This window comes from Lipomyces chichibuensis (assembly GCF_038497645.1).
Source record: "Lipomyces chichibuensis strain CBS 12929 unplaced genomic scaffold V1513scaffold_3, whole genome shotgun sequence".
NCBI lineage: Eukaryota > Fungi > Ascomycota > Lipomycetes > Lipomycetales > Lipomycetaceae > Lipomyces > Lipomyces chichibuensis.
Window position 1 is genome coordinate 407,025 of NW_027117455.1, and position 12,279 is coordinate 419,303.

The following is a 12,279-nucleotide window of genomic DNA, read 5'->3' on the forward strand; positions in this document are numbered from 1 at the left end:
GGTATATATTCGTCTTTTACCGACGAACACCGGCGATCCCCGTGCGTGGCCTTCAGACCCTGAGCGGTCCGCGAATAGGGACGCTCCTCCACTGCTCGAACAGTTGAGAAACTAGTCGATGTAAGTGTAGAGGCATAGCAGGAGCGCCTGGCCGACGGACGGTCCTTGTGTTCTAAAAGCCGGTGTCGGGGGACAGCCAGCTTGGGTATGAGTGCGCTGGAGACGCTGGGTGCCGGAGTCGGCCGCACCTACAAAGAACGAGCTCACTCAATGGCTCACTCATCGGCCTCCATACGAAAGTCACACCGACCGGCCATCAGCGGACGTACTTATGATTGATATGCATAGCCTGCTGAAAATTATTATATTAGTACTCGGCAACTCCCTTTGGGTACTTCCATTCAGCAGTCGACGAATTCAATTACCATAGTCTGTGCAATGCCCAAAGGTTCCTTCTCTGCCACCGTCGTTGTCCCTGCCACCGAGCGGCAGGACGATATCCTGGACGAGTCCGCGGCCTTACTCAATGAGCACATCGACCGCGAGGCCGCAACTAAGCTTTGCGTACTCGACATCGAGGCAGACGCACCAAATGACTTGCTAGAACAGCGGGCCCTGCAGTCCAGCTCCGTTGCTCTCATCTTCCTGTCCCTTTACATCGGCGTGTTCCTTGCCGCTCTCGACGGTACTGTCGTCGCTACTCTTCTCGCCCACATATCATCTGAGTTTCACGAGTTCCGGTCAGTCTCTTGGATTGCGACCGCGTACCTTATTGCCGTTGCTGCCTGCCAGCCGTTGTATGGCAAATTGTCCGACATCCTTGGCCGCAAGACCCTGCTCCTGTTCAGTAATGTACGTCAGCTAATTTTGTTTTTAATTCGTAAGGTCATACTAATACACCTTCCAGGCCACATTCGCCATTGGCTGTGTTCTTTGTGGCATCGCAAACAATATCTGGTTCCTCGTCTTTGCACGCATCATTGCTGGTATTGGTGGGGCTGGTCTCACCTCACTCTCGTCAATCACCTTGAACGATCTAGTTCCTCTGCGTCAGCGAAGCTTGCTCCAAGGTATCGGCTCCGTCCTATACAATGCCGGGGCATCGCTCGGTGGCTTGTTCGGTGGTTTTATCACCGATGCTCTTGGCTGGCGATGGGCTTTCTTCCTCCAGGTTCCGTTTATCGTTGTCTCTTCAGTCGCTATCTACCTCAATCTCAAGTCGAAGCCCAGGCCTGTTTCCTCCAACTCGGAATCCGAGACGGCCGTCAAGCTCTCTCGAATTGACTTTGCTGGATCGATCACTCTTGTGCTTTCGCTTGTTCTCTACCTCCTTGGACTGTCCATTGGCGGCAACTACGTCTCTTGGCTATCCTTCCCCGTGTTTGTGGCATTCTTCCTCGGTAGCATCTTCCTTGCTGCATTTATTTACGTCGAGCTTTACATCGCCATGGAGCCGGTCATTCCAATCACTCTTCTTAAAGACCGCACTATCTTCGGTGCTTCCTTCACCAATTGGCTGATCATGATGATTAACTACACCCAGCTCTTCTTCCTCCCGATCTATTTCATCGCTATTCGAGGAATCTCGCCAACCCAGGCCGGTACCAACATCATCCCTAACTTCCTGGGTTCCGCCTTCGGCGCCATTTTCTCTGGCACTGTCATGCGAACTACCGGCCGATACTGGTGGATCACGATGTCATCGGCCTTCATCATCACCTTCGGCTCGATCTTAATCAACACCTACAACTTGACGACACCTAAGTGGGCCCAAGTCTTGTACATCATGGTCACAGGTCTCGGCTTCGGTGGTCTCCTTAACTGTACTCTCATCGCGATGGTCGCCGCCGTGCCACCAGAACTCCAGGCTGTCACTACCGCGATCCAGTACGGCTTCCGAGGAACCGGTTCGACTGTCGGTGTCGCCATTGCATCGGCCATCTTTCAGAATGTACTGGGCAAAAAGCTTGACCAGTATATCATCGGTCCAGACAAGTCTGACATTATCAGCCGCGTGACCGATTCGATTGAGGATATCGACTATATTCCTGGAGAGTACAAGGCTGACGTAGTGCACGCCTATCTGGATGCTTTCCATGGAGTGTTTCGCTTCGTCATCTTCCTTGCTGCTGCGGTCGTTATTACCTGCGGGATGATGAAGGAGCATGTATTGCATCGCACATTTGATCGAAAATAATGAGGTTTTTATTTGGTTAGGCTAGGGTTGTAGAAAGTGTAGTCGCATTATACTACATTATCGGACGGTCTACAAAAGGATTACTATGGAGGTCAAAAATATTAATTATTAGTTGTGCCTGGCTGGGTTTGGTTATGTATATATAGTTTGGGGTCTGCGTTTATGGATGTTATCTTTTCATTTGAAAATTGCGTGCATGACATCTCAATCATTCAATAATTGTTTGACTCACTGAACAGCATTTATGTTGAACTTACGCATTATTATTATCATATATGTCAATATGTGATCCTATGTAAAGTCACGGAATATCAAGTAATAATGTATATTTGCCTTTTTGGTCTGGCACTCCATGGCTAGTCTTTGTTGTCTCTGCACAGGCAACTGGTGGCTACTAAAAATTGCCAAATTTGGATTTGCATGTGATCGCCAACAAAGCTCGGTTTGGCGAAATAAGGTTGTGGTTTCACATAGCGAAAAGCCCTACATTTACGTAATACAGACCACTATAAACCCTAGCAACCTGAGCCAATTTTGCTATCTAACAACGGACGGTTCCAACATATTAATTGAGATATAGGCGGGTGATTCAGGTCAAAAATGGTAAATGATAGAAAATATGTAAGTATCCCAATGCTTCTAATTTACAACCAAATTTAATATATGCTGTGGACATTGTGAAGTGCACATTTGAGTGTGGTCGCGTGCCTGTAAAGAGGGAATATCTCGCAGGGCGCCCGGCTTGCCAGGGTCGCCCGACGCCGCTTTGCAAAACAACCTGTTCCCCCTTCTCCATTTCCTTCGGACCTACCAAACTCTTGCCCCTCCTGCTGCTATTCCCCTAAGGCTCCAACGTCTTCCACCAACTTCGTCGGTTCTCAACAACCGCTAGAACAAAGCTCACGATGCCGCCACCACCATACGTGCAGCCCCCGACGTCTTCCCTGCGCTATATGCGCCGCCGGCAAACAAACTGGCACCCCCGAGGGGCCGCTTTTCGGGGCTTCCCTGCCCGTGCCGCTTCCGGCTTCCTGCGATACCCGTTCGCCAAAGTATACCGCCGCCAAAACTGGGCCTACCCAGGCTTCGTCAGTAAACGTGCTTTTTTTTCCTCGGGTGGTCAGCAAGGTCAGCAGCAGCAGGGCCAGGGCACGCGACGTCGTTTTCGCTTCAGATGGTGGCATGTCCCCGTTGCTGGCGGTCTCACGGCTGTCGCGGTGAGATACCAGCAGAGATACAGACGACGGCTAGACGAATTACCCGATTCTGATTTCGACAGCGCAGCTGAACGAAAAGTACGGCCTGTCGGTCCCTGGCATTTGTTTGTATACAGTTCTCTGCCTCTGAAGAGCATTTCTCGACTGTGGGGCAAGTTCAACGCGATCGAATTGCCGCTGTGGATGCGCGAGCCAGGGTACAAACTTTATGCTTACGTCTTTGGTGTTAATCTTGATGAGGTTGCAGAGGAAGATCTGAAAATCTATCGAAATCTCGGGGAGTTCTTCTACAGAGAGCTGAAGCCTGGCGTGCGACCGATCGATCCGGCGCTGTTGGTCTCACCTGCGGATGGCAAAGTTTTGCATCTTGGTGTTGTGTACGGACGACAGGTCGAGCAGGTCAAAGGCATGACATACTCTTTGGACGCGTTGCTTGGAAAGCAGAGCAATGCCTCGTCGGAATCTCTCTCGATTGACTTCTCACATGAGAATCAACCGGACATGCGTCTCGAGCGAGACCGTGAATTTGCGGTTGTCAACGGAATAAAGTATTCCCTCGATGATCTTCTCGGCACTGGCAAAGGCGGCCCGAGCCACCAGGAAGAGGTCATCAACGAAGGCGACGCGGCCTCTTCATCAACTTCATTCTCTACTCAGGCGCGTGTGACAAAGGAAATTGCACAGCCTTCGCTTCCTGACCACGAAATGTTTTTTTGCGTAATCTATCTCGCACCAGGAGATTACCACCGTTTCCACTCACCAACCAACTGGGTCGCTGAGATCCGGCGCCATTTCGCAGGGGAACTGTTCTCAGTTGCACCATACTTCCAGAACAGATTGTCGGGCCTTTTCGTCCTGAACGAGCGTGTCGCAATGCTCGGACGTTGGCGCCACGGCTTCTTCTCCATGACGCCTGTCGGCGCGACAAATGTCGGCAGCATCAAAGTTCACTTCGACAAAGATTTGAAAACAAACGAACCGGGCCATCACCACCGCAACCCGGATAAACCAGTGTGTTACGAGGCAACATACGCGAATGCGAGCAAGCTTCTTGGCGGGTATCCATTGGAAAAGGGCCAACAGATGGGCGGCTTCAACCTTGGAAGTACGATAGTGCTGGTATTTGAAGCGCCTAAGCAGTTTGAATTTAAAGTCAAGGCTGGACAGCATGTAAGGGTCGGTCAGTCGTTGGGTGACATAAACACAGAGTAGATATATGAAATGCGTGTTTTAGAGAATGCAGAATGAGTTAATGATTTTATATTCGTTGCATCATTCTCTGTGTTTGTCCTTGTGTTTGGATGGTCTGTTTTTGCTATCTGGGTATATAAAACGGCCATGGAAGTGTAATGTGATATGTGTATGCATTTTGTGTTATGAATTCCCACTATAATTTGCATCTTTATGCCAACTTTCATGACTTAATAGTGCGTATCATGCGCGCGGCAAGTATCCCGCTGTGCACTACGTCCAGTTATTGATAAAAGTTATCTACATTCTCCTCCATTATTACCTGTATGGTTAATATCCGCTAGGGTGTCGCCGGCCGTCGGCGCCATCAATCCTTGGGCATCAATTCAGCGAAACGCAAACAGCCGCGGGTTATAGAAAACATAATTATTATTCATGCATTGTATTAATCCTGTAGGAAACAAGATATTTTGGTGTCGGACGTATGTTACATTATACAATAAATGGTTTTGACTTTATTTTTAAACTCCCAAATAAAACACCCTTGCTTTATTCCAACATCCCATTTATCTCAATCTGCGCGCCTCACGCTCGGATTCGAGGAGGCACAGAATGTCGTGAGTTCGGACGGGGCCCTGTACAATGATGATGTTAGAAATTTCGTTCAATAGACGGTTCTAGCATAGGAATCCAGAATGTCGTGAAAAGGAACGGCGAACGGAAGGAAGACGCATGCAAGAGACATAAGATATTTTTTGGAAATGCCTTTAATATTGTAACTGCAGATGGCTGTGCCGTAAAATGCGGTAGGAAAAACTCGTTATGTATTCACACAGACCAATGAGTTTCATTGGCAGCATCTATTCACGATCTTGTCGCAGTTGCAGTTCGTTCTCGAGCGAGTCATCTGTAGATTGCCAGTATGCCCGTATGAAGACTCTCAAATCTTGCGTCCGTCGCGAGTCCTTCCGATCTGTTCCACTTTTTTTCCGGATCCTTTCATATAAATAAGTCTCTAACATACCTTAACGTTTCGAATAATGCTCCGGGTCTGATCGTCCATGAACTCAACGCGAACCTGAGTAACACCACCACGGGAACCAGTACGGCCCAACACCTTGATAACCTTAGCGAGCTTGACGGGGGACTTGGACTCCTATATGCATCATTTCATTAGCCTCTATTCGCTTCCGAATTATGTCTATCCGCAGGCGATGTCGTGGTCCTGCTGCTTCTCAATTATTCTTCACCGTTGCCATCCTCAATTCCCGCTCTTTCTCACGTCCAAGTAATACTCTGACCGAACCAAAATCTTCCTGCAACAAAATTAATAACATACCATTATGAAATATCGTCAAATACAAGATGAGTGTCAATATGGTGTAGAATGGATATGTCTCTGGATTAAGGTATTGCAATTGCTTAACGAGATAGCTCTCATGCCTAAGCTAGGTTTTGGTGGTGTATGGAAGTACATGGGACTGCTCGGTTAGGGTTGACTGGTAAGGGTTCAAATGAAAAAAACAGTCACGCTTCAATTCTGTTCGTAAAGCTTAACTCAAGGCAAGTTTTTGCCGTTTATGTACGTCACGTGCAAGAGAGCTTTGTTGATTTACCCTGAATATGATGTTGGTCGTCAGGATGTAGGGGTAGCTAAACCGGAATACTGAACAAACATTTATAGTGTTCCACGATGACAGGATGATACTTCCGTGATCTTATAAGGGGACCATTACTATAGCAGTATTAAATCAAGCGTAAACAATATTAGTAAATATAAATGGTCACTGGCAAGTGTCGTCCATATACGAGCGCCCAAGGCATAGCAGTTTAAACTCTCATTCTTGGGCAGCATTAGCCTTCATCACTCGCAAGTCCCAACGCCATCTGCTATCAATCCACAATCCGATCAATAGAATACAATCGCGAAATACCATATCCATCGAAGCACATAGTTCATACCACGCGCCATGACGACCATTACAGAAGCTGCACGCAAGACAACGCTGATTCCGCCATCATCAGGGGAATTCTCGTCACGTCAGCCTAAGACTATCAGATTATACCCCGTTTCAAACTATACTTTCGGCACGAAGGAGGCACAGCCAGAAGAAGATCCGTCTGTCTCAGCGCGATTACAACGGTTACAGACTCATTACGAACAGTTCGGTATGCGACGGACATGCGAGGGGGTGCTGGTCTGTCATGAGCATGGACATCCCCATATTTTGATGCTACAGATCGCGAACGCGTTTTTCAAATTGTACGATTCTAATGATTACGGTACTTGATTTGGCGGGTATTGACGATGTGGAACTAGACCTGGCGATTATCTACACCCGGGAGAAGACGAAATTGAAGGCTTCACCGCTCGTCTCAACGAACGTCTCGCGCCTGTGAATGCGCAATACCCAGCAGAGCAGCACACAGCCGAATGGGAAGTTGGCGACTGCATAGCGCAATGGTGGCGCCCGAACTTTGAAACGTTTACTTACCCGTTTATCCCACCGCACGTCTCGCGACCCAAGGAATGCAAGAAGCTGTACCTGATTAATTTGCCGAAACACAAAGTTCTTAGTGTACCGAAGAATATGAAATTGCTTGCTGTTCCGTTGTTTGAGTTGTACGATAATTCTGCGAGATACGGATCGCAACTCTCGGTATGGTTTGCTTTGGATATGTTGCGAATCAGGATTGTATTTACTGACGTTTCTTGTGCAGGCTATACCACAGTATCTAAGCAGATACAACTTCGAATTCGTGGACGAAAACAATGTTGTGATTGGTAGATCGCCAGCTCTAAATCATTAGATTTGGTCGACGAACAGGTCGGTAATCTATGTAATGGAAAGTGTGAAAACAATTGTCACAAAACCTCTTGAGGTCGACAATATGTTGTGTATGTATATTAGTTTTACTTTCATAGAATATAAAAGACCTGTGCAATGAGCTTTCATGATCATTCCTCCCAAGGACCGGAGGTTTATTCAATTTCTAGATACCCACTGAATGAAAATAATGTTAGATCATTAAAGAAATACTACTAATGTACACGATTATCAAACATCTATGATTACATCCGTATCTAGCGCTACAAATAACAAATACCGTATACAAAGCCAACCGGCGGAACTCCGCTGTCCAGACAACCTAATTTTATATTACAAATGCACGATACAGAGCGAGTCTATTCCTGAGCATTTATCTGCGCGCCAGGTATAGGTGAACTCGGTTTCGCGGTCCTTGGTGCTGCGAACGGTTTTAACATAGGCGGGAAACCCATCGCTTTCACTTTCTTCTTGCGATCGGGGTTGTCGTCTGTTGCCGCTGGTCCTTGTGTAAGAGTTGCAGGTGAAGGGCGACTATATGACAAGGGTCTCGGAGATGGTACTGGTGCTTGAGACGCAGATACAACATATGCTGGCCGCGGTGGAGGTACAGGGACAAAATGCGATGGTAGAAATGGCTCAGATAACCGGGTTGCAACAGCTGACGACTGAGTAGATGATGGCGTGTCAGGGAGTGCACGTTCTGAAGTAGGGGAGAGCGAAGTACGACGGCGAGAAGCCTTTGTCTCGTCCAATCCTACTGAATAACGCGCACGTTTGCGTGATGTGCCATCTCGCTCAATAGTATTTTCATGCTCGACGGCCTCTTCACGACTGATCGTCACTCCAGGGCGAATACTATCCGGATCTTGAACAGGCTGAACACCCTCTTCAGGAGCCTCTGCATTTGCATCCTCTCCCTCACCAGTAGACGTTTCTGGCAAAATGCCACTAGCAATGATCGTGCTAAACGCTTGGAGAAGAATATTTTCGTCAATGTTGATCCCAGAAAGATCAAGATTGCCGAATGACGCAACAGCCTGTGCAGCTGCCTCCATGTCTGCAGGCTGGAGCGAACGGACAACCGCCTCAACGCCAGCGTTTCGTTGCTCGTTATGTATTGTCACCTCGGCCTCCGCCATGTCCGTTGCAGCCGCTTCTCCAGCCTGGTCGCTAGTGCCCTCATCCTGATCGGCTGGTTTTCTATGAACCCGTGCGACTGGCTCAGTTTGTCGCTCTAATTTTTGCCCCTCGTCGCTGTGTGCCTGGTCGCCGTCGTTCACATTCAATTCTGCAGTCAGAAGCACAGGATCAATAATATTCTCCTCGCTTCCAACTTGTACCGAGCCTTCGGCAGTAGCAGGTGAAATCTCTTCTTTGGCGCCAGTTTCTGTATAATCCTCCGTATGATGAGTCTCAGCCGATATAGCGTCTCCTTCCGATATAGCGTCCCCTTCTTCATCTCCAATACCGCCCATCTGCTGTAGCATTACCGTCAAATTCTTTATTAGGTTCGGGTCACGAGCAAGTTGGAGTAAAGTATTATTGAACTTGTCAATGTCACCTTCACGGTCCATAATTTCCGCCAATGCGGCCTGCAACTCGTCGCTAACGGCTCCCTGTCCGAATAGATTCCCAAGGCCACCAGCGGTCCCGAACGAGCGCTGAATACGCTGCAATCTCCGTTGACGGCGTCTAGCAAATTCGTTGTCGATCCATTGCGTTTTCTTTTCCGAACTCTCCACGCCAAACATTCGATTCGCGCGACGATTAACCCGAACTCGAAGATCATTGTCTTTATCTGTGGACATTATTAGCCACATACAGACATCGATATGCCTTTAGCTTAACTTACTCCTTTCATCATTCCTCATACGCCAGCGTTTCTTCCTCTCACGATTCTCTATCTTCAGCTTTTGTCTCTCTTCTTCATTTCGCGGCGGGAGACGCTTTCTTATTCTCTTTCGACGAGGACGAGTTGCAGCATCTTCCCCGAGCTCCGCTCCCACTCGCTCAACTTCGTCTTCGGCCTCTTCCTCCTCTTCATCGCCTGCAAGAATCGAGGAGAGAGCTGAGGTGACCGCTTGCAAGAGCGTTGCGGGGTCAATGTTGGTTGCACTCTGAAGCTGTGCTATAGCAGTTGCAGGATCGGAAAGGTCCATGCCCATGATAAGTTCATTCAGATGCTCGAGTGTGGTGATTGTTGCCGCATCTTCAGCTGATTCATCGGCTGCTACTTGTCGGCCCTTATTCTCGTCCTCAATTAGCGATTCTTGTGCTTCTGTTTGAGACTGAGTGTCCTCTGTGATGGCCGATAGTGCCTCTAACGCAGGGTCCACGACTGTTTCTTTCCGCACCAGTGCGCCATGTTCGACCGGTGATAGTGGCACTGGTAATGGGTCGGATAGCGACTCAGGTAATAGTTTTTGAATCGAATCTGGAATCGACTCTGGTATCGGCCCAGGCATCGAGCTCGGCAATGTTGTTGAGCTACTCTCTCGAATTGGCCGATGACGGTTTTCAGGCACTTGCTCCAACACAACTTCTGCTTCGGCCACTGCGTGTCCTTCCTCGGCAGAGTCAGTCGGCAGAGTCAATTGACCGGAAGCAAACTGTGTCATGAGATGTTCTTGTAACTCTTCAGGCGATAGATTGCCCAATCCCTGTTGCTGCAACTCCAGCGCAAGTTGCGCTACGTGCATATGCAGCTCTTCCGAAAGTTCCATCTCGCCACCTTCGTGCTGCGCTGTCTGGACTTGGTCCTGGTCCAAATCTTGGTGTGCTTCCGAATCAAAATGACGCTCGGCCTTACCGAGCATCCCATCGTCATCTGGGCCAAGACCTGCATTCTCTCCGACATGTTCATTACCACCCACGCCATCGGCTCGTAACTGCTGTACTCCTTCTTGCAGCTGGTCGTGTAATTGCTGTAGCTGCTGGTGCAGGACATCTGCTTCATCATTGTGCTGGTCAGCCTCCTGGAAAGTAGTATGTTCCCGCTCGTTCTCCATATCTGGGCGAAGGCGCCGCAGGGCGCGCGGCTGCAGTGGTTAAGTTGCTACAAGGCGCTAGGGCACCTTGGCTGGACTAGATTCACGCTCGCTCAGGCGGGATGTGCCTGTGTTGAGGTATCCGTTAGATCTGGGCTTGCTGGTGATTGAGCAGGACTGCTTTGTGACTGTGATGGTGGTCAGAAAAATTTTACACGCCCTAGCCCGAATAGGGCTCATGCCCTTGCCCTAGTCTTCTTGAGTGGCATAATAACCCTAGCTTCTATTGTGCAAAAAGGCCCAGCGTGATATTTGAGCAACAATGACTTTTTGTGATAATACAGAATAGGTTTAACCTGATAGACCCATTGGTATACTGAAGATACGATGCGATTATAATATATACAAATACGACGTCGCTCAACTAACGCGAAAACGCCACATTCGCCCATATCAGTAACAATTAACATAGTGTTTAACTTTTATCTCTAAAGGATGTCAACCACATGCCCACTTTTGACAGCCGGTGTACTCGCATTCTGTGCCAGCACGCTTGTGTTTCGCGGCGCAGAAGCCTGGGCGGATGTAGCTGGATTTATTGGCACCGCAGAACTCGTGCCGTGGTAGTGGCGTAGTGAACTCATACTCCTAGTCAAGCGCGGCGACGCTGGAGTAGATTGTACTGGGCGTGATATTAATTGCAAGGCTGGACCAGATGAAATGCCTGGAACTGTTATCAACGCCGATGCCGTCTCGTATTGGAGCGGCCAGTAGTGCCGGCGAGTAACTGCTGAATGGTTTTGCAGCCATAGATGCCCGGAAGACTGTTGCCGTGGGAGTGTCGCCAAGGACACTGTCGTGGATGTAGCAGGCTCCGGATATTCTGAGTCCAAACTTGGTGGCAAAGTCATAGTGTTCAGAGTCAATCGCGGACTAGTATTACCAGGCCCACTGATATGGGTGTTCAAGCTAGACGTCGCCGGGGCGGTCATGGAAAGAGATAACGGTACGTCAGAATACGTTCGCAGCCTAGCTCGTGGACTCGACGTCAGCGACTGTGCATGAGTCTGTGTCGTGCTGCTTGGTATAGTTGCCGATCCGACCGACAGTCTTGGAAGATTTTGATACTGAGTGTTTGTACGGCTTACATTGGATGTCAGACTAGTGATATTTTGAATGCTTCCTTGGCGGCTGAAGAGTGAACCACGGCCAGGAGTTGTAGGCTGAGAACGACTGAGCTGGCGCGCGCTGCTGCTAGACGGCGGCCGCTGGTTATAATTGAAGTAATTGTAATAGTAGCCATCGTTACCTCCACTAGGCCGTCGTTGATGGTACGGAGATTTCGGAGGTGATCCACCTGTTCCCGCTTGCTGTTGCTGATAGATAGACGATCGACGAGAACGACGCTGTGTAATGGGCGAAGCAGTAGGTGAGCCTGACACAGACGGCGCAGCTGACTCGTGAAATGTCTCAACAGGACTTCCAATATCGAAATCTGTATCCTCCGGAAAGAGACCCATCATGTATCCACCTTCATCGTCTTCATCCTCTTCGTCCAAAACTTCATCATCGGGGTTTATCTCGTTGCATTCGTACCCAGATTGTCTGTCCTCAACAGCATCATCCTGCTCCGTTTCCTCTTCAGTTTCAGTTTCAGTTTCCGTTTCCGTTTCCGTTTCCTCTTCCTCTTCCACTTCCCCCTTTTCCTTTCCTGCCATAGCGTAAGGCACATCAGAAATGTTCTGGACCACATGCTCGTGAGCTCGCTCGCTATTCGGCGTAATAATAGTGACCTGTCCCGAAGCTCTTGAGCCTGCTCTAGCTCGAGACGTTGACCCCGTCGTATTACTGATAGA

General features: G+C 48.8%; 5 protein-coding genes across 5 annotated transcripts; 3 read left to right on the forward strand and 2 right to left on the reverse strand.

Moving 5' to 3' along the window:
* Positions 1-438: 438 nt before the first annotated feature.
* On the forward strand, positions 439-2,197 carry V1513DRAFT_422996 (major facilitator superfamily domain-containing protein; the record flags this gene model as incomplete). The annotated part of the gene is made up of 2 exons (XM_066896011.1): positions 439-852; positions 908-2,197. 2 exons carry the CDS (start codon positions 439-441, stop codon positions 2,195-2,197), a joined length of 1,704 nt encoding a protein of 567 aa, XP_066755891.1.
* Positions 2,198-2,728: 531 nt separating this feature from the next.
* On the forward strand, positions 2,729-4,825 carry V1513DRAFT_437382 (phosphatidylserine decarboxylase-domain-containing protein). Its single transcript, XM_066896910.1, has 2 exons — positions 2,729-2,818; positions 2,867-4,825. The coding sequence occupies exon 2, from the start codon at positions 3,103-3,105 to the stop codon at positions 4,624-4,626; it is 1,524 nt and encodes a 507-aa protein (XP_066755892.1). The 5' UTR covers positions 2,729-2,818; positions 2,867-3,102; the 3' UTR covers positions 4,627-4,825.
* A 190-nt stretch (positions 4,826-5,015) lies between these two features.
* Positions 5,016-6,078, reverse strand: V1513DRAFT_394448 (40S ribosomal protein eS28). The gene is made up of 3 exons (XM_066895338.1): positions 5,945-6,078; positions 5,630-5,761; positions 5,016-5,240 (listed from the first exon to the last, which is right to left on the reverse strand). Exons 1-3 carry the CDS (start codon positions 5,945-5,947, stop codon positions 5,172-5,174), a joined length of 204 nt encoding a protein of 67 aa, XP_066755893.1. The 5' UTR covers positions 5,948-6,078; the 3' UTR covers positions 5,016-5,171.
* Positions 6,079-6,504: 426 nt separating this feature from the next.
* V1513DRAFT_437387 (Cleavage/polyadenylation specificity factor subunit 5) lies at positions 6,505-7,555 on the forward strand. The gene is made up of 3 exons (XM_066896911.1): positions 6,505-6,868; positions 6,926-7,265; positions 7,327-7,555. Exons 1-3 carry the CDS (start codon positions 6,576-6,578, stop codon positions 7,414-7,416), a joined length of 723 nt encoding a protein of 240 aa, XP_066755894.1. The 5' UTR covers positions 6,505-6,575; the 3' UTR covers positions 7,417-7,555.
* Positions 7,556-7,588: 33 nt separating this feature from the next.
* V1513DRAFT_169142 (uncharacterized protein) lies at positions 7,589-10,637 on the reverse strand. Its single transcript, XM_066894264.1, has 2 exons — positions 9,289-10,637; positions 7,589-9,234 (listed from the first exon to the last, which is right to left on the reverse strand). The coding sequence occupies exons 1-2, from the start codon at positions 10,442-10,444 to the stop codon at positions 7,793-7,795; spliced, it is 2,598 nt and encodes an 865-aa protein (XP_066755895.1). The 5' UTR covers positions 10,445-10,637; the 3' UTR covers positions 7,589-7,792.
* Positions 10,638-12,279: the final 1,642 nt, after the last annotated feature.